The following is a 22,152-nucleotide window of genomic DNA, read 5'->3' on the forward strand; positions in this document are numbered from 1 at the left end:
CGCTGTGGGATGTTGAAAGCTCAATGCCTTTCAGAAGCAATTGCCAAGTTGCCTATGAATTGTTCAAAACTCATAGTAAGCCACTGACAGGGTTACTTGAAGTTGATCAAGTAAATGACTGACAGAGCAGAGTAACATTTCAACTCTGGCTACTCAAGCGAAAAACAAACCAGACTTACAGCCATCAAATCTATTGAGACTCCCAGCATGTTCAGAGACCAGAGTCGCCCAGTGGCTCCAGGGCTGGGCGGCAAGCGGAGTTTTTGTGTAGGACATGGTGTGTTTGTGTTGGTGGTGAAGGGAATTCCGGCACCGCATGATCCAGGTGATGGATGCTGCTGAATCGCACACTTGAAAAGTGTTGACTTGACAATTTTTTGGTTTATTTTTCCATCCTATCCATTGAAAGTGCTATTTGAAGGAGCGTCTTACCATGCTTTAGTTCCATTTCCCAGGAGTGCTGGTGACATAGGAGGTTACTTGATGGGCTTCCAATCACAAGGTCAGCAGTTTGAAACCACCACCTGCTCCCCAGGATGAAGACAAGGCTTTCTTCTCCTGTAAATAGTGGCAGTCTCGGAAACCCACACGGGCAGTTCTACCCTGTCTGATAGGGTCACTGTGAGTCGGCATGGAGTGGATGCAAGTGAGTTTTTTGAGCTATAGGGAGCAGAGCCCTGGTGGAATTTCACTTACCCACTCTTAAATGTGCCTCCCTGGGCCACCCACGGACTTCTGAAAATTATAGCAAGTCAGCCGATTAAGTGTGCCTCTTGATGGGTCTGATGTCTCTATGGAAACTGGAGAACACCTGGACCAGGGAAACAGGCATCTAAGTCTTGTTCATGAGTGCTGCCTCTGAGGCCAAGCGTTCCTCACTGCCTCCAGCAGAGGTGGCTGGGGGACGGCGTCAGGCCCGGACTGGAACTTCCGCTTTCCCTCTTGCTAGCTGAGTTTCCTTGGACAGACTCCTTCCCTCTCTGCGTGCCTGTTTCCTCCACGGTGCAGTCGGGATAAGGGTTGCACCCACTTTAGGGTTGTTGCAGTGGACAAAGGTGCAAATGCCTGCGAAGTCCTTCACACAGTTCCCAGTGAGGGGACAGCATCCTACGCAGACACGGACCTGGGCTTCACCTTGGGCTCCTTTAAAAGGCCCCTCAGGTAGGTGGATCCTGGTCAAAAGGAGGAAAATCCTGGGACAGATCTTCCAACTCATATGGAAGCCAGACAACTCTCGAACTCTCAATGGCTCCCACGACATGTTGGGCAAAATCTGAAACCCTCATCTGACCCAGCCTGACAGGTCCTAGTGATCTGAACCGTCTAGCCCCGCCCCATTCCCACCCCCCACCCCCACCATGCTCTGCCCCTCTTGCTCTCTGGCCTTAAGCTCAACACTCCCATTTCTGCCCCAGGGAATTTGCATCTGCTGTCTTCTCTGCTCCAAAGTCTCTTCCCCAGATGGGCTCCAGCTCCCTCACCCTCGGCCTCCCCTGACCACCCTTTCTAAAGAAGCTTCCAGTTCTTTGGGAGCATGCCAACTGGTTTCCATATAAGTTGGAGGTTCTATTCCACATGGATTTGAGATTTCTCTGTGTTCCGGATAACTCACAAACACTGAGACCTGGAGAAACCCCGAATCTAGTGCCTACAAGGCACCTTTAAACCTTCAACCAAAACTACCCCATGAAGTCATAGCTGAGCTAAGTAAGTAAGAGTCAGCTCAATTCATAAGCAGGGCTTCCGTGGAGCACAGGGCAGAGAGGAAGCCAGGGGGACTAGGGAGTTGGTTGCTTTCCATATGTGTGTGAGGTTCTGGCTGAGCCATACGGGCTCAATCTGACTGCACTTCATCTAAAGCACAGACCAGGACTGAAGGTGCAGAGACCCCACGTTGATGAGGATGAGATAACCCGAGTGGAGAGGGTGGAAAAGATAGTTCAACAGCTCTGAGCTGGTTAGGTTGACAATGTGGATGGGTGTGTACCTGGTGGTATCCATGGCTACCAGAAATGACATGCGTTTAAAAGTCCTCTCTTGTGAGCTCCTGCCAAACCAGCTCCCCTTGGCAGCCCCTTGCACACAGGAACTAAATGCTGCCTGGTCCTGTGTCCGTCTCCTCTGCGGTGCAGTCGGGATAAGGATTGAGCCCACTTTAGGGTTGTTACATCGGCTGTCGACCCTCAACATCCTTAACATCGACTGTAGATCAGAGCATTTGTGGGAAGCAGAGAATGGGAAGAGAGTGTATACAGATGAATCCTTTACTCTCATCGATTAAGAAGTCTGGCAGGCTAGATTTCTGGGGTGGAGGGAGGCCTTCATCCTTGTGAGTTGGAGGTGAGTCCCAATCACATTATTTTTATTGCTCCCCGCTATATCCTCCCATGTGAGTGCTCCCTTGCAGTTACCTCTTACAAGCACACGGCTGACTGCTGTGTTGCCGGCAGCTTTATCTGTAGCAGCAGACGTGTGCTACTGCTCTCGAGGCTCTGAAGAGAGCCTCTCCCCGGTGCTTGCCCCAGCACTGGTGTTAAGTTACTCCTCTTGGGTACTCTGGGACTTTTAGGATTAGGGTTATGTATGTGGTTATGTATGTGGTTACCTGTAATTAAGGGGGCTTGCATGCCCCCTGAGTATATATAAGCCTTGGTTGGAAATAAATTCTCTCTCTCTGCATGGATCTGGCTCCTGAAGTCATGATGGTCCCAGAAGTGAGCCCTTGCATGCTTGATCGTGTCTCATGTCTCTTTAATTTTACTCCTCCATTACACAACCGCCCCTTGGACCCATTCACCTGTGGAGTCTGGGACCCCACAAACATTGTGATCCACAGGGCTGTGGTGGGCTCATTGTGGGAGTAGATTGTGAGGCCTGTCTTCCTTGTCTGCCTTAGTCTGGAAGCTCTGCTGAAACCTGCGCAGTGGTTGTACCACAGGCACACAGGCCCCACTGACACGTGGTGGCTGTACCGCAGGTGTGTTGGCCGGGAAATGAATTAAACCTCAGAACCAGAGTCCTGTATCCCTTGGGAGCTTGTTAGAAATGCAGATGCTTAGGACCGCCCGAGACCTGCCGGATCAGAGGCGTCCCTGGAACAAGATAAGTGATTCTTAGGAGCATTCCTTCCCATTGGGAAGGGCTGCAGTGTGCACCACTCAACTCGGATGATGAAAGTCGTCGGCGGTGGCAGGCTAGTGCAAAAACATGTCAGTACCAGGACACACTGACCCTCACTAGCCGAGCTTTCTTTTTGTTGTTGTTGTTTTTAATGATTATGGGAAAATGTAGGTAACATGAAACTTTCCATTTGATCCGTTTTAAGTGCACAATCCAGTGGCCCTAATTGCACCCATCATAGTGTACAACCACCCCCATCATCTGTTTCCAAAGCGTTATCATCTCCCCAAATAGAAACTCAGTGCCCTGTCAGCAGTATCTCCCTGCTCCCCCCTCCTCCCCGTCGCACCTGCCAGCCCCCTGCCCACACTGGCCTCGTCTAGAGTTGTCAGGAGCCAGGTCATCATACGATGCTTGTCTGTGCCTGTCTGCCTTATTTCACCCAGCACCATGGTTAGAGTCCATCCACCCATGCTGTGGCGTGTGTCAGACCTCCATTTCCCCTAATAGCTGGCTGACATCCCATTGGGGGGCTAGCCCACCTGTGGCTTAGCCACCCTCCTGTTGATGGCTCCTTGGGTGGTTTCCGCCCTTTGGGGCCTGTGAACAGTGCTGCAATGAACATGGATAGACAAGTCTCTGAGCCCTTGCCTTTGATGGTTTTAGGGTCTCTGTCTCAGAGTGGAATTAAATTTGTGTCATTTTGTAAGGCACTCCCCACTTCCCCAACACAGTTTGCCTACTTGGTTTTTGTTTTGTTTTGTTTTTTTTGGCAAATCGTATCACCACACTGGGACTGGATCTCTTCCTCGGTAAACTAACCCAATCTATTTTAGGAGTTTGTTGAGAGGATCAAATGACATGATGTGGAAATGAGTACCTAAGAGTGAAAAGGGAGTTGTTTTATATATATTGCTTAATTTTGGAAAAAGTACAGCATACTTTCTGGAGCTGTTGTTAATATATATTTTTTGGATACATTCAATGTCCAATGTACCCACATGTACTCAGCAGCAGGTACAAGTGAGAGCATTTGGGGTCCCGTTGATCACAATGGGGCATGACAGTGACCTGGGATTTTTGGAAAGCAATAGGGAAGACTTTGCAATTGGGCTAAACAGTCACAGATTTGCTACCTGACACTCTCTGGCCCCGGGAAGGAGCCTCCACAGAGGATCACAGCCACAACCACCTCAATTGTTTCCAAACATTACAGGCAAAACAGGAAGCAAAGGCATCGTGTATATTGATAGCGTCTTACGTACAAACCATGCCCGTATGCTGCAGCACAAGACAGGCGCCCCAGAGCTGATGTGACAGACTCCCACATTCATCAGCAGGAAGACCAGAGCTAGGAGACAACAGAAAGTTGCTCTGGGCAGGAAAGGTTGGCTAGGAGTTTGTCCCATGCTGCAGGGTCCTACAGTCAGTCGCCAGCCAGTCTCTCCTCTGCTCGCAGCAGCATCCGATTGTGTGATGTGGCAAGGTTGCTAACAGGGTCCTCCAACCAGCACCTCCACCCCCTCCCTCCCAGACGACATTGAGGAAGTCATGTGACAGTGGTGCCAACAAACCAACCCCCCTGCCATCGAATCGATTCTGACGCATAGAGAACCTGGGGGGCAGACTGGAACGGCCCCTGTGGGGTTCTGAGACTCATCCTTTATGGGAGTACAGAACCTCATCTTTCTCCCACGGAGCAGCTGGTGGTTTCAAACTGCTGATCTTCAGGTTAGCAGCCCACATGCGCAACCACTACGCCACAGGGGCTCTGCCGACAGTGGTACAGTGACCACGATAAGCAGAGCAAGAGACTTCAGTGTCTCCAGCGGCCTAAAATGACAGTGAAGCGACTTCTCGTGACACCGTCTCTCCCACTGCGTTGCCCTCTCCCATTTTAAAGACAGACCAGGCATTGTGGCAAGAAGTGAAAAAGAGATAAGAAAAACACGCAGGTGAAATAGAGGCATTCAGAAGTGATAACAGCAGGGCATCAGAATGCTTTGCCCATGAGTATGTTCTGAAGACCCCGAGCCCTTTCTCGCTCATGAGAACCTTGACAGTTCTCTTTTGATTTAATGCGTACCAGCCCCCTCTCCCCCACAACAGCCCACACCACAGTGACAACAGCAGCGGCAGCAGCAGAGAGGGGAGTGGGGCCTGTCCCCCTTGCTGTTTATTTTGGGGGTTGGCTAGTGCAGGGCAGGGATGGAGACACAGGAGAGCAGAGCCGGCTCCCGAAGAGGCAACTGCAGTCTGCAGATTGCTTTTCGGTGAGTCCCAGCAGTCACGCAGAAACCCCGAGTCTCTTCTGTAAGCAGCAGCAGGCAGTTGGGGGTCGGCAGCTGTGGTGGGTTTGCTAGGGAGAGAGCTGAGTGACACTGGCTGGGCTGAGACTCTTTCTGGCCAGGCAGCCTGAGCTGGAGCCCAAGGAGGGCTAGGTGGCAGGCAGGCAGGCAGGTGCTGCAAATTCCAGATGCAAAGAATGCAGATAAAGCTGCGGGTGTCCTCTCCTTGCTGCCTGCACCCTCCCCACCGCCATCATGGTCCCCAACCAGAGTTTGCTACTTACCCACCCTGGGGTGCTTGCAGAGAGCCTGGGAGACACCGGTCTCCTTTTGGAAGGTTGTGCACTTTCTGAAAGAAGCCGGCGTGGAAAGCGGTGGCTGTGCACGCAGACTTTTCGTTTTCGGTCCTGCCTTCTTCTCGCCAGCCAGCACGGGGAGGTCAGTCCAGGGGCGCGCTAGCCCAGGGCCAGGCTTTTGCAGCCGCACAGGATCTCCTTGAAGGTGCTGCGCAGCTCCAGGCTGCGGAAGGCGTAGATGAGGGGGTCGATGACGGAGTTGCACATGATGAGCACCAGGTAGGCGTTGAAGTGGGCCATGTAGCACACGCAGTAGGGGTTGGTGGGGCAGGTGATGATGAAGACCAGGTGGAGGAAGAAGGGCGCCCAGCAGAAGATGAACACCCCTAGCAGGATGGTGACGGTGACAGCGCCCTTCAAGCACGAGTGCTGGGGCGGGGTCGCCCCGTCGGCGGGGGGCAGGACCGCGATGCGCTTGACATGCAGCCGGGCGAAGAGGAACATGTGCACGTAGAGCGTGCCCATGAGCAGCAGCATGGCGAAGAACAGGGTGATGAGGCACACGATGACCATCTTGCTCTCGGAGTGGATGATGAAGACCACGCCGCAGACACCGCAGCTGACCCAGATGGCCGCGATGAGGCCCAGCGCCTTCCTGACGGTCATGATGCTGTGGTAACGCAGCGCATAGAAGATGGTCACATACCTGTCGACGGCAATGGCCAGCAGGTTGCAGATGGAGGCCACCAGGGAGATGCAGATCATGGAGTCGAAGACGTTGTCCATGTGCTGGATGAACTGGTCCTCGAAGGCCAGGCTGTCGCTGTTGACCACGGCGATCATGACGGTCTCCAGGGCATTGGACACACTCACCAGCAGGTCGGCCACGGCCAGGCTGCAGAGGAAGAAGTACATGGGGGAGTGCAGGTTGTCATTGCGGGCCACGGCCAGGATGACCAGGGCGTTCTCCAGCAAGCTGACGATGCCCAGCACCAGGAAGACCTCGGGCCGAATGAAGACCTGCTCGCAGAACCTGCTGCTGCTCTGGTTGGCCGAGGCTGGGGCCGTGGGGGCGCCTGAGGCATTGGGCAGCATTGGCTGGGCCGGCAGCAGGCAACAGGAAGAGGAGGCGTCCATGGTTCAAGCTGCTGCTCCTGAAGGCGGGGGAGAAGCTCCCCCCAGATGCAGCTGCTTTCTCCGTGTGTGTATGTGTGTGAGGAGGGGTGGGGGTAAGAGGCTGGTCCAGCCTGGACTTGAGTTTTTTCTCTCCAGAATATGAGAGAGTGAGAGACAGACAGACAGACAGACAGACACACACACACACACACACACACACACACACAGAGAGCAAGATGCTTACACACAGACCACATGCACAGAGACATAGACAGACCCACACCCAGAGACAGAGACACAGAGACAGAGAGAAGGAGGGTATCAGCCTGAAAACAGAGAATTTTCCTCTACCCCCGCGTCTCCAGGAGGAGCTGTTTTGCAGCCCCTCTTTCTCTATTCCTCTCCCTCTCCCTCTCCCCCTAGCCCCCCACCTCTCTGGCTGTCCTCACACCCCCATCTGGGGACAGGAAACCCGCCACTGGTTGCTACAGTGACCACGGCTCTCATAGCAAGGCAGGGTAGGGTACCTGTCGCTAGACATGAGGGGAGAAAACTCAGGCTTTATACACGGACCCTGGGCAAACAACTCCTACTTAATCTTCAGCGCAGCCAAGTGACCACTGAGCGGAGGGCGCCGCGCTGACTGACAGCTGGTACCCAGCTCCGGGGGCTCGCAGACGACACGGCTCGCCTTCGCCCTCTGCAGGCCAGACGGGGATTGTGCGCTGCTTGGGCCCTGCAGATCTTAGCGGTCGGATGCTGCCACATCCATCCACTGCTTGCGTTCATTCATTTCTCTTCCCTCAGCTGGGATTTACTAAGCACCTACTAAGGGACAGGTTTCGGCCGGGTGACAAGGAATACCATGGTGAGTAAGACAGAAAGGGAGAGCCAGGGTGTGATTGCTTAATAACCAAGGCAGGCAATGGTGCTTGCTTGTGGCCAATTTGCTAATCTGCCTACACTTTCCCACCACCTCCAAGGACCTGCTCCCAGGGCTGGTTGGCACGGGTCCCCTTCCTATAGAAGCCAGACCTCTTTTCCAACGTGCAGTCCATGACAGGGACAGAGTATCTCGTGTGTGAGGTAAGCATAGGCTCGCTCGCTCCGCTGTAGTGAACTTACCTGTGCTTACCTTGATTGTTGGGTAATCCACCCCGGTCCAGCCCTGGCCTTCCTTGAGTCTGGTGCAGGAGGTCAGGTACTCACATCATGTGGTGCACACGACTCCGGAAAGCCCGGGGTGTGGGGGCAGAGAGAAGGGGCCCCTAGCTGGGCCAGTCAAGGAGGATGTGGAGGGGGAAGGGGCAGTCCAGCTCTGGCTGCCGAGAAGACAGGCACTCTCCATGGTGGGAAGGTGGGTGGTGGGGTGAAGAGAACATCAACTTGAGGGGAAACAGCCTGGGGGAAAATGAGCAGGGGTTTTCAGCCCTGGGTGTGCACCCCATTATGTGTGGGAACCAAGCACGGGATGTGGGTGCTGGGATCCAACCTGCCAGGCAGGATCCACATCACCCAGATAGGAGTAGGATGCAGGCAGGAGTGCTTTACTTTTTTGACAGGTGAACTGATGCCCAGCCAGGTGAGCTCTGCAGAGGAGAAAGGGGGGTGCCAGAAAAGGCTGGAGTCATTGGTTCAGGCTAGAGCTTGTGGTTGGAAGGCAAAGTTCAGAAATGAAGCTGCATGGGTGTTTTCTTAAAAAAGGAGGCAAGAAGCGTCCAAAGAATCCTAAAGAAGCGCTGTCTCAACCCTTCCTTGGGAGTCTGGACGGCACCTGGAGTACATAGGGACAGATGTGCAATGGGACCTGTGCTTTAGACAGACTCCTGGGTACAGAGTGGAGAATGGACTGGAAAGAGGTAAGTGGAGCCATGGAGACCAGACTAGAGGGGACTGGGAGATAATGGTGGCCTGGACCAGGGTAGGGCTGTGGAGGAATGAATGAGGAGACTGAGGCAGTAGATCACAGAGGTTCAGGCACTCATTGCATCAGGGACTGTGGGGTGAGGGCCAGAGGATGGAGATCTATTTTAAACTGGATGAGTTAAGAGTCTGAGTCTAGAGGTTGACCTACCAGGTGGCGTACTTGGCAGTGTGGTCTTATATTTGGTTCACATTAGATTACGTAAGCTCAGGAAGCACTTAGTACACACACACACACACACACACACACACACACCAAATGGATTCACCCATCTAACACCTGTAGGTAGTCCCAGTCTTACTCCTGGGTTCCATTCTGACTGCTCTATCTTGAGTTTGTTCTGCTGTAAGTTAAATTCCTCTTTTTATTTTCAGTTTTCATTAATAATCCCCTTTATTGTCACTATCTTTAAACATCTATCTTTGAATCTGAAAGTGAACATCAGGGAGAGATAACATCAAATTGCACACTACAATGTTATATGCAGTACATAAGCCGCACAATAAGATGTACCAAAAAACAAAGACATTTTTAAGTGTGGCTCATTGTTAGCTTGAATGCATCATCAGTCAAGGACTGTCTGTTCCAGGAGCTTCAGAAGGTTCATGGAAAATTCCCATCATCTTTCATTTTTTCTATTTGTGTTAGCCTGGGTAGACTAGCAAAACAAATTCATGGACACTGATATGTGTATAATAAAGAGCTTTATATACAAGAGCAACTGTACATAAAGAAAACATCCCAGCCTAGTCCAGATAAAGTTCATAGGTCCAATGTTAGCCCATATGTCTGATACTAATCTATAAAGTCCTCTTCAGACTCACAAAGCACATGCAATGACGCCTAATGCAGGACGATTACAGGCCAGTGGGTAGAAAGTTTATGGATCTATTGGTGTTGTAAACATTTCAGTGCTGGCAAGGGTCTCCAAGTGGCTTCTCCAGCATCCAGGGCTGCATCAGGGTAGGTCCGTGTGCTTCTCCTCAGGGATGTCTTGCAGGGAGTCAACCTTGTCAGTAGAGTGTCTTGCAGGGGGTGAGCAGTTGTATGATATGACTCTTCCATAGAGAAATTCAGGCAGTCTGGTCACAGGCAGCAAATAGCAGGGCAGGTCACCAATAGTCAGCCAGGTGACAGGAGCCGACAGTCCCCAGTTCAAGCAATGAATAAACCAGCAGTGTGGCAAAGCAGATCTCGAAAGAACCTTAAGCTCTAGTGACAATGTCCATGGGTTGGGTGTCCCACCAGTAGTGTAGATCAAAAGTTGAGGCAGAGAACTAGCTAAGGCAGCTGCACACTGGTCCGGTCACCAGACAGTAACAGTTTTAACACATAATTCACATATAATACAACTCAGTCATTTAAACATATTAAAAAGAGTTGTGTGACTATCACCACATGTTAGAACAGTTTCTCCCTTTTTGTCCTCATTATCATCAGCTCCTCATTCCCTCCTAGTTCTCCCATCATGACCCCAAGAAAGTGTTAATCCAGTTACTGCCTCTAGAGGCTGACTTATGCTGGACTCCATATGAAGGAAAACAGAGAAAAAGAAATAAGAAGCCCGACAACAGCAACAAAATAAAACAGAGGAAAGCTGTAATGGCAAAGGAAGCAGAAAACAGTAAACACTCAGATTAATTTTACTTAAACACTCAAATTTACTTAAACACTCAAATTGAGTGTTTACTTAAACACTCAAATTTAATTTTACTTTATTATTAGTTTTTTCAATATATCTTTTAAAAAACATTTTAATAGGGACTCATATGACTTTTATCACAAACCATACATATACATACATCAATTGTATAAAGCACATCCGTACATTCTTTGCCCTCATCATTTTCAAAGCATTTGCTCTCCACTTAAAGCCCTTTGCATCAAGTCCTCTTTTTCCCCTCCCTCCCCGCTTCCCCCTCCCTCATGAGTCCTTGATAATTTATAAATGATTATTTTGTTATATCTTGCCCTATCTGGCATCTCCCTTCACCCCCTTTTCTGTTGTCCGTCCCCCAGGGAGGAGGTCACATGTAGATCCTTGTAATCAGTTCCCCCTTTCCAACCCCCTCTCCCTCTACCCTCCCAGCATCGCCCCTCACACCCCTAGTCCTGAAGGTATCATCCGCCCTGGATTCCCTGTGCCTCCAGCTCCCATCTGCACCAGTGTACAACCTCTGCTCTATCCAGACTTGCAAGGTAGAATTGGGACCATGATAGTGGGGGGTGGGGGAGAGGAAGCATTTAGGAACTGGAGGAAAGCTGTATTCTTCATCGGTGCTACGTCGCACCCTGACTGACTCATCTTCTTCTCTAGACCCCTCTGGGAGGGGAACTCCATTGGCCAACAAATGGGCTTTGGGTCTCCACTCTGCACTTCCCCCTTCATTCACGATGGTAAAAAATTTGTTGATGATGCCTTGTACTAGTTATTTTTAATTGTTTTTCTGTGTATGAAATACAGAATAGGTACATCTATAGCAACAGTAACTGGTTCAATAGCTCCTTGGGGGTGTGCCAAGGGAGGGTGAGGGGAGATGGGAAGCTAATGCCAAGTAGTATAAAAATGAGGAAAATGCTCTAAAACTGATTGTGGTGATGAGTGTACAACTCTTCTCGACGCTAGGGAACTATTGAAGCATGTGATATGTGACTTACCTGCCACTAAAACTTAAAAACAAAAACCTTAGCGTGAAGAGATCTTAAGCACCATGGGCAACCCGCACTTTACTATGAAAAAAACCCACCACGTGCCCGAGAGTGGATTCTACTCACAGCGACCCTGTGGGACAGAACAGAACTGCCCATTGGGATTCTGAGGTGGTTTGTCTCTATGGAAGCAGACTGCCTCATCTTTCTGCCGTGGAGTGGCTGGTGGGTTTGAACTGCCAACCTTTGTGTTAGCAGCCCAGTGTACCATGAAGATAGCAAAGGGTATGTTACACACAAAGAACACTTGGATATCAGTAAGAAAAGGACACATTGTCTTAGAATGAGAGCAAGGGTCTGACAGGAATTCAGTGAGGAGGGCAGGGAAGTCAACGTGACGGAGAGATGCTCGGCCTTCTATGCAGGAGGGGAAACACACTCCCTTCTCGAAGGTAGCTGGACCAGCCAGGGTGGACAAGCTGGAGGGTCAAGAGAGACTGCTGGGAGAGTCCTGCTGTTTGTGAGACACGGCCATTCCTGGGGGCATAAAAGATGCCCGCCTCTCAGTCTGAGAGCCAGGAGAAATCCCCCTTTGGGATGTTTGGGGAGGACCCTTGGTGTTGTTGTGGTTGCAAGTTGGGCTGCTGCTGATCACCAAGGTCAGCTGTTGGAAATCCACCAGCTGCTCCATGAGAGAAAGATGAGGCTTTCTGCTCCCACTGAGATGGACAGCCTCAGAAATCCCAGGGACACCTCTACGTTGCCTGACAGGGTCACTATGAGCCGGGACCAACTCCATACATGACAAACTTGACCGGCAAGAAGCCCAGGGAGCACAGAGGTGAAATGCTCAGCTGCTAACTGGAAGGCCAGTGGCTCAAACCCATTAGCCGCTCCACTGGAAAGGAGGTGGCCATCTGTTTCTGTGATGATTTCAGAGGACAGTTGTCCTCTGCCCCGTGGGGTCACGACGAGTTGACATCCACTGTGCAGCAGTTGGAGGACATTCTCTTCAGCGGTAGAATTGTTGCCTTCCTTGTGGGAGACCTGGGTGTGATTCAGGTCAATGCACCTCGTGCACGGCCATGGGCTGTCTGCCAGCACAGCCTGCATATGGCTAGGTTACTGAACAGCCTAGTACTAAGACTAGGAAGACAGGCCTGGAGTTCTACTTCCAAAAATCAGCCCATGAAAACCCTGTGAGCCACAATGGTCCAATACGTGACTGCTCTTGGGGATTATCTAATGCTGCTGTACCAGAAATGCCACCAATTAGTGTTTTTAGCAAACAGAAATGTATTCTCTCGCAACGCAGAAGGCTACAAGTCCAAATACAGCATTCTAGAGGAAAGCTCCTTTTTTCTGTGAGCTCTGGGAGAAGGTCCTTCTCTTCTTTCACACGTGGACCGAGTGTCTCATGGAGGGAGATCTCCATGTGTCTTGACATCATTCTTTTCCCTAGATATAGGAGGTTCTCGGCAAAGGGAACCTGAGTCCCAAGGAGGCATGCGGATCCTGGCTCTTCTTTCTTGGTCGTCATGAGGGACCTTGTTCTCCGCTCAATTCTTTCTCCTTGTAGCTCTTGCCTGGGGCGCAGGTCACATCCAGGGAAACTCTCTTTATATTGCATCAGGGTAGTGGCAAGAGCCTCCCCTATCAATGTCTAATCGACCACACTGGATCCCATCAAAAGGAATGATTGCATCATCACACAATTGCCAACCCATTGAGAACCATGGCCAAGCCAAGTTGACACCGATTTTGGGAGGATGCCATTCGATTCGTGGGAGCAATGGGGCAGGACCAGACAGTGTTTTGTTCCACTGTGCTCGGGGTCACCAGGAGTCGGAGCCAACTGGACAGCATCCAACAACAACAATCAGTCTGTTCAATGTGTAGTCTCTCTTCGGCTTTAGAGCAGAGCTCTGCACAAGCTCTCCCCTCCTCTGTTGAGAAGGTTCCACCCCCGCTCACCACACTTTACCTGGTTAACCTCTGATCATCCCTTCAAGGCAGCTCAGGAGCACTTCTTCCTTGATCATCAACCCTCCTGGTTTGATAATGTCTCCTTCCTGGATGATGGTGGCTGTGGTTGGTGCTATGGAGTCCGTTCTGACTCATCGTGACCCACGTGGTCCCGTGCCACCATGCAATCGCGCTTATTGAGCCCACTGGCAGCCAGTGTGTTGTCCATCTTGTTGAGGGCCTTCCTCTTTCTCACTGCACCTCCACTTACGAAGCAAGACCAGAGCCTAGTCTCTCCTGACAACATGAGAACATGTCTTGCGATCCTTGCCTCCAAGGAGCTTTCTGGCTGACCCAAGACAGACTGGTTTGTTCTCTTGGCACTCCCAGGGTACTTTCAATATTCTTCGCCAGCACCGTAGTCAAAATATATCGACTCTTCTTCAGTCTTCCTTATTCAATGTCCTACTTCCCCCCACGTAGGAGGTGAGTGAAATCCTCTTTGGACTCACGGGATCAGAGGGAATTTCATCAGGGCTTGAGAGCCACCTAGGGGAGCGCTGATGATGTCATTGGGATTGGGACACCAGATTTGCCATGCAAATTTTTTTTGTTTGTTTCTTATTTTTTAACAATTTTGCCATGCAAATTTACTAACATTTCTCAAGCCTCAGTTTCCACATCCATAAAATGGGTAAAATTATGGGGCCAAGATCGTGGGGTTTAAAATGATGATTAAAATATTGACAATTAAGTGGTTTCATGCCTAAGTAATGCCTGGGCCACAGCAAACACGCCGTGATGATTGGTCTTGGGAAGGATCACAAGGGAGGGGCATAGTTAACGAGAGCTAAGAGTGCGTGTGTCCCTCATTCTTATAAAATGGGCTGCCATGCAATAAATGCGTGTTGAATGAATAAACAAAGATGCATAGGAGGATGGGCCTGTGATATCACACATGCTCAGGTTTTGTGTGGCTGGGTTTGTACCAGAGATTCACAGAGGAGCCTCATTGTGTTAGGCTAGAGCAGTGGTTCTCAACCTTCCTCATGCCGCGACCCTTTCATATAGGTCCTCATGTGGTGGTGACCCCCCAACCGTAACGTTATTTTCCTTGCTACTTCATAACTGTCATTTGCTACTGTTATGAATCGTCATGCAAATATCTGATATGCAGAATGTATTTTCATTGGTACAAGTTGAAAATAATTACAGCATAGCAATGAATCACAAAACAATATGTAACTATATATTGTGAAATATTTATTTCTATTTAAAAATAAATGAAATTTCGTCTTGAAGCCTAGTGTAGCATGGGTAACAGTCTTCACGCCAGGTCCTCGTATGAGGGCGTATCTGCATGTTGGCGGACCTGCCTGGCGACAGCTAGTGGGGCGGTGTCTCAATTCCCAAGACCATCGGAAATATATGTTTTCCGACGATCTTAGGCAACTCCTGTGAAAGGGTCATTCGACCCCCAAAGGGGTTGTGATTTACAGGCTGAGAACCGCTGGGTTAGAGAAACCAATCTAGAAACACTCATATATGTAAGAAAGAGTTCTGTATCAAGAAGTAATTGTATATCAAGAAAACATCCCAGCACAGTTCGACTCAAGTCCATAAGTCTAATACTAGTCCATCAGTCCCTCTTCAGACTCACACAGCCACATGTCATGATGCAGAAGGCAGGAAGATCGCAGGCCAGTGGGTGAAAAGTCTTGTGGATCCAATGGCAGCGGAAGCATCCCATTGCTGTGCAGGTCTCAGCGTGGCTTGTCAGCAGGAAGGTGAAGGCAGAGACAAAGGAGGCGATTCCCAGGACCCTCTTTATAAGATGGTCACACCCACAGGAAGGCACCATCAGGTTGTGATATGACTGGCAGGCTGGACTCCATCCCTACACTTTTCTATGTTCAAGTTGACACGAAGTTATGTAACTACCACACTCACTTTCTGTAAGTCAAATCTTGGGGGCGGGGGGAGATGTTTCAAAGTGTTCAACCAACTATAGTGAATCTTCTGAGGACAAGCTTCCTCTTGGCTCTTTCCCAGTGACTTGTAGCTGTTTTGTCTCTTCCCGTGTTAGGACATGCAGGGTTCAGAAGTGTGGGTGGAAAGGAGATGGATGTATTTATCTGACTCGGAATAAAAAACACCATTATGCCCAGATATTGTGGGGCCTGATTCCCTTTCTGATGTGCCACCCAGCATGACAAACACCAAGGTGACTATTTTCCTAAGTGAAAACTGAGCAGAATCATTTGTGTTTCAACATGTTTGGTGGCAGGGATGCTGTGTACTCTGAACGTGTTTCCGTGTCTTGAGATCTTTTTCCATAAAGACCGTGGATGGTTACCAAGTGATCAGACAGGAACCGGTTGGGGCTGTGGTCTGAATGCCCTCCTCTGACATGATGTACGGATGTGTGCTGGTGCACCCGTGTTTGCGCGCATCACGGAGCCAGGCCCTCAGTTCAGCATGGAGCCCATGGCTTCTAGGGGCAGCTCTTGGGCCAGGAGACCAGGTACAAGATTGCTGGCCGGCATGAATGAGCGTGAACTGGGCTGGGAAGGTCCCCCAAGCTGCTCTCCTGACACTGTTGAGGACATAGGTGAAGCAGATGGGAGGGTGCTATGGGTGTGGGAAACAGAAAGATTTCTCCCAAGTTGTTCACCTCGCCCCCCACCACCTAAATAGGTTAGACTTAGGACACTGCTTGCAGCTAATGGTGAAAGTTACTTCCCTTGAGGCAACCAAATGCCAGACTGCTGTCTCCTCCCACCACAGGTGGGCCTGCTCCCTGCTGTTGGGGATAATGGGCTACTTCTCCCTGAGGCTTGCGGACCTTTAGCTTGGTTCCTGTAGGTGGATTCACACCCTACTGATAATGGTGTCTATCAGTTGAGCCAGGGAACAGGTCAAACCGGCTCTGTGACACCCAAAGATCAGCTGCCATCCTCTATCTAGGGTCCGCCCATCTTGCCACATGTGCACCCCAATCCCTCCTCTTCCTATTGTGTGGATACCCCTAGATCACCCCCTCCTATTACTGTACTACCTATAGCACAACCCCTTCCTGTGATGCATGTCTTCACCTGTAATTAGGGGACTTGCATGTCCCCAGAGAATATAAAAGCCTTGGTTAGCATTAAATCTCTCTCTCTCTCTCTCTCTCTCCTCCTCCTCCTCCTTTGACCTCTCCTCAGTTCCCCCTCTCCTCTCCCGTACTCACTCCCCTGTTCCCTTTCCCTTTGTCCTTCTTCCCCTCCCCCTCTCTCCACATGGACCACCAAGTGGGGCTGAGGTGAGCATGCTACTATGAAATGTGTCTGACTCCATTATTTCAATCTCTCTTCTATCTCTCATGCTCTTTATGACTTTACTATAATCTTTACTTGTTACCACTGTATAAGTACTGATGTGCTAGGGGCTGGATTCCTCTTGAAAATCTCTCCTGAACCTCAGTGCCCAGAGACCTGATGGATTGGTTGCTCATGTTTTTGATCTTCGTCTCTGAGTCAACTGATAACACATAACATAAGGTGCTGGGGAAAGGAGGGCCCCCAACAAATCATCACAGGTCCGGTAGGTGCAATTGTACAGCGATAATAAGTAAAGAGTATAGTAAAGTCATAGAGAGCATGAGAGATAGAAGAGAGATTGAAGTCATGGAGTCAGACACAATTCATGGTTGCATGCTCACCTCAGCCCCGCTTGGTGGTCCTCGCTGGGTGAGCCTGGGGCGAGAACAGGAGAGAGCCCCAACTTTATTGTCAACCAAGGGTTATATCTTGATTACAGGTCACCACACATTACAGGAAGGGGCAGTATAATAGGCATATACATCATAGGAAGGGGATGTACAATGACAGGAAGGGGAGGAGCTAGGGGTGTACACACGATAGGAAGGGGAGGAACTGGAGGTATACATGTGACAAGATGGGAGGACCCTAGATTCATGATGGCGGCCTAACCTTAGTCACCCTTGGGCGGGCTTGACCTCTCTGGGGTCTCCTACAAGGAAAGAGACAACTACTCTCCTTTTCAGAAGGGCGTGGGCCCTACTTGCTGTGGGATAAACAGTGGTGACCTATTCCTGATGCATACCTCCAAGTGTATTAGTCATTCGAAAGCAGTTAAGTTTGGCATATATTTGGGAGAGAGAACTTGGGAGAAATCCTTCTGTTTCCCACAATAAAGAACCCATGCTAAATCAGATTTTTGGTCTTTTGGAGACTGGTATGGTTAACCCCTGCCCTAAATCACATTGCTAGACTCTCCAGCAAGACCCACGGGCCTCAGACAAACAGAGACATCTCTCTTGGCATGGCCTAGAGATGCGTGGCTTGGACCCACCGATAGTTCCGTGGAAAAGAAGACTTCGCAATCTGCTCCCATGGAGCTTGCAGCCTAGGAAACCATATGGGGCCTTTCGGCTCTCTTATACATGATCACTCTGAGCTGGGATCAACTCAACGGCCAAAAATAATAACAGATTGTTTTCCAAAAGTCAAGGGCCATGGCAAAGTCTCTTTTTGGTCCAGATAAACTGCTTGCTATGGAGCTTCTATGGTCTATCAGCATTGTTCCCGTGGGATTAAAATGGGTGGGTCTTGCAGACATGACAGGCCACATGGACAGGTGTTCTCTCTCACCAGGAGCAGAGTGTTACTGCAATCCCAGGTATTTAGGGGCTTGTGAGGAGGTGGCTAATTTTGTTGTTGGTGCCTCTCATAAGGACCATCTCCTTAGGGCGCTGACCTCAGCACTTCCTGTGAGGAAGATGCCAGGCTTGGTCTGCGTGTGGCTGGGAGGGAAGGCTCCCAGCTGTTGTAGTGAGAGGATGCAGCTACTCACCGCCCCAGGAGGAGTTGCCAGCAGCGTAGTTCTGGGGAAGGAGCAAGGAGCTGAATCATCCATGAGCATCCTGGAGAAGGCCCGAACACAGTCCTTGAAGATCCAAATCTAACCCAGGAGTGTCTGGTACCTACTCCCGACTCTTGACTCCCAGGTCCCAACTCTCAAATTCCGATTCTGCTAGTGCAGCAGTTCTCAACCTGTGGGTCGTGACCCCTTTAGGGGGGGTGTCGAATGACCCTTTCACAGGAGTCACCTAAGACCAGCAATATTTCTGATGGTTGGGGGTCACCACAACATGAGGAACTTTATGAAAGGGTCGCAGCATTAGGAAGATTGAGAACCACTGTGTTAGTGGCTACCAGCTGGGCTCTGTGAGCTTTGATTACCCAGCTTTGGCCCTAGTGGACTTTACATGTGTTTGTGGGTCTCCCCGGGGCTTCAGTCCCTGCTGTTACTCATGGAAGGTGCAGAGGAACATATCTCAGAGATGGTGAGACTCCTCTCCAGACTTTAGTCCTTGCTCCGCCATTGGCTTGGGAGAGGCCCTGGCTGAGGCGGGGTGGGTGTTAGAGGTCTTAGTCACCTAGTGCTGCTACCTCGACAGCAACAATCTGGGCAAACAAAACACAAATGTGGGTTTCTTTCAACAGAGGGGTCTTGGTGACTTAGTGGTTAGGCATTGGGGTGCCAACCAAAAGGTAGCAGTTCGAAACCACCAGGTACTTCATGGGAGAAAGATGAGGCTTTCTACTTCTGTAAAGAATTACAGGGTTGGAAACCCACAGAGGCAGTTCTACCCTGTTCTGTAGGCTTGCCATGAGTCAGAATCTACTCGAGGGTGGGTAATTTTTTAGTTTGGGGGCTTTAAAGGACAGACTCTTATTTTCTCACAGCTCAGGAGGGGAGAAGTCTCAATGCAGGCTGGCACCAGGGAGAGGCCCTTCCTCGCTTAGTTCAGCTGCTTCACTGCCAGCAATCCTTGGCATCCCTGGGCTTGCAGATGCACTTGCTGTGTGTGTTCCCCCATGTATGTGTCTGATCTGCCTTTTTAGGACTCAGAAGTGATCAGGTGTATGATTCACCTGACTCCAGCAGGATCACATGAGTATAAGGGAAGACAAACCTCATCTTCAAATATGTGAAATCTACAGGTACTAGAGCATGCATATTCAACATATGGGCTTGTGGGACAGCTTTCCATCTCTAGGGAGCCCTGGTGGTGTAGTAGATTACGTATTGGGCTGCTAACCACAGGGTCAGTGGTTTGAACCCACCAACCCCTCTGTGGGAGAAACATGGGGCTTTTCAGCTCCTGTCAAGATTTACAACCTGGGAAACCCACAGGGCAGTGTATAAGACCAGGTGGATTAGAGAAACAAATCCAGCGACACTCATATCTGGATAAGAAAGAGCTTTATATCAAAGAGTAATTGTATATTAAGAAAATGTCCCAGCCCAGTCCAGATCAAGTCCATATGTCCAATATTAGCCCATAAGTCCCTCTTCAGACTCACACAACACATGCAATGGTGCAACATGCAGGGAGATCACAGCAAAGTCTGGTGGATCCAGTGGCATGGAAGCATCCCCAGGCCCTTGGAGGTCTCAGCGTGACTCAATGTGTCTTATCAACAGGAAGGTGAAGCAGAGTCTGTGGCTCGCCTCCAGGGGGAAAGAGAGGGCATTCCCCGAATTCTCAAGAAGGCCATGCCCACAAGGAGGCATCATCAGGCCATGACCTGATTGACAGGCTAGACTCCACCCCTACACTTATTTATCAAGTTGACTTGAAATTATGTAACCTCAGGCAGTTCTGCTCTGTCCTCCAGGGTTGCTATGATTAGCTCGATGGATGGCAATGAGTTTGGTTTTGTGTTTTTCCATCTGTAATAGGGTCCAACTATGAGTGCCAAGGGACTGGACGGCCCCTAACAACTGCAATCACCCCCACCACAGCAGGGACTAAACACTGCTCAGTTTGGGTGTCCAAGGAGTCTTAACGTCTTCTTCTCGGCCTCTGCTTTGCACACTCTACCTGGGTGGCAAGCTCCTTTAGACTACCAGCTGTGCTTGTTGCCTTCGGGACCCACGTTGTTGTTGTCAGGTGCCAGGGAGACGGCTCTGACCCACAGTGGCCCTCTGCACCACAGAATGAAACAGGGTCTGTCCTGCACCATCCTCACAACTGTGCCTGTACCTGAGCTACTGTGTCAGCCCATTTCCCCGAGGGCCTTCCCTTGGTTCACTGCCACTCCACTTTACCAAACAGGATGTCCTTCTCCAGGGACTGGTCTCTCCCAACAATATGTCAACAAGGTAGTCTTGCCATCCTTGCCTCTAAAGAGCATTCTGGCCTTACTTCTTTGGGACATACGAGGAGGCTTCAAATAGTTATTGGGGAAATTCCAGTCTCTTTTAATTTTATTTTTCCATGAGTATTTTGAAGGCCCGTCTTATTTAATATTTAGCACAGGCGTTACTGGATAAGTATTGGACTGCTAACTGCAAGGTTGGTGGTTCAAGCACACTAGCCGCTCCTTGGAGAAAGACGAGGCTATCAACTCCCCTAAAGATCTAGAGCCTGCATAAGGTCACAGTGAGTTGGAATCAACTCCATGACAGTCAGTTTGTTTGTTTAATTTTAGTTAAAATTAAAAATATAGTCTAAAAAATATATAGTCCTGGTGGCTGGGTAGTTAATTTAATCACTTGGCTTCTAACCCAAAGGCCAGCAGTTTGAGTTCACCGGACACTCCTTGGGAGAAAGACCTGGCAAGCTGCCTCCCTGTGAATGTTGGGTGCCCTGGAGGCAGTTTGACTCACGATGAACTGATGCAGCGTAGGAAGAAACGGCCTGGTCCTGCACCATCCTCGAAACTGTTGCTATGTCTGAGTCCATTGTTGTAGCCACTGTGTCAAAGCATCTTATTGAGGATCCTCCTGGTGGTGTAGTGGTTCTGTGTTGTGCCGCTAACCCCAAGGTCAGCAGTTCGAAACTACCAGCTTCTCCTGGTGAAGAGTTAGTCTCTGAAGCCCACAGGGACGGTTTACCTTGTTCTATAGGGGGTCACTATGAGTCAGAATTGAGGGCATGGCAGTGAGCTCTCTACTTTACCAAGCATCATGACTTCCTCCAGGGACTGATAGCTCCTGAAAGCATCCACATAAGTGAGATGAAATCTCGTCATCTACCCTTCTAAGGAGCATTCTGGCTGTACTTCTTCTAAGACAGACTTGGTCGTTCTTCTGGCAGTGTGGAATACATCCAATATTCTCCACCAACACCATAATGGAGAGGCATCCACTCTTCTTCGGGCTTCCTTATAAAGTGTCCACCTTTCTCATGGCTCGGGCTAGGGGCACCTTAGTCCTCACAGTTTTTATCTGTCAAGATTAGAGCCCAGGAAACTTTGTGGAGCAGCTGCACTCTGTCACACGGGGTGCTGTGTGTGGGAATTGCCTCTAGAAATGTAGTCACTTAATATAGCCCCTGTAGCCATAATCTCATTTGCTACAATCCCTTTGGTGATGTTATAAATTCTAGCCTCAGTGCCTATGGTAGTGACACAATCTGTTGTCAACTTGAGACTATTAAGAGTGAAGGGGTGGAGTTTAGCCTGTCAATCAGGTCACAGCTGGATGACCTCATTTGGAAGCCCTAAGGAGATAAATAGCTTGCTGGAGGCAGGGCACACACTCACGCCCTGTGAGACATTCCTGTTGACAAGACATATGGAGCTATGCTGATGGCAGCCAGAGCCCTGGAGCTGGAGGAGACACGTGAAGACTGACACCAGTGCTAAGATGAGTTGCTTCCACCACCACTGAATCCACAAGACCTCTACCCACTGGCCTGAGATCTTGCATTCAGCATCATTGCATGTGTTCTGTGAGTCTACAGAGGAACTTAAAGACTGGTATAGAAAATATGGGC

At 50.0% G+C, this 22,152-nt stretch overlaps 1 protein-coding gene across 1 annotated transcript; it reads right to left on the minus strand.

The window, feature by feature from the left end:
* Positions 1-5,863: 5,863 nt before the first annotated feature.
* On the minus strand, positions 5,864-6,841 carry MC3R (melanocortin 3 receptor). The gene has a single exon (XM_075527693.1). The coding sequence runs from the start codon at positions 6,839-6,841 to the stop codon at positions 5,864-5,866; it is 978 nt and encodes a 325-aa protein (XP_075383808.1).
* Positions 6,842-22,152: the final 15,311 nt, after the last annotated feature.

Source organism: Tenrec ecaudatus, chromosome 12, assembly GCF_050624435.1.
Source record: "Tenrec ecaudatus isolate mTenEca1 chromosome 12, mTenEca1.hap1, whole genome shotgun sequence".
Taxonomy (NCBI): Eukaryota; Metazoa; Chordata; class Mammalia; order Afrosoricida; family Tenrecidae; genus Tenrec; species Tenrec ecaudatus.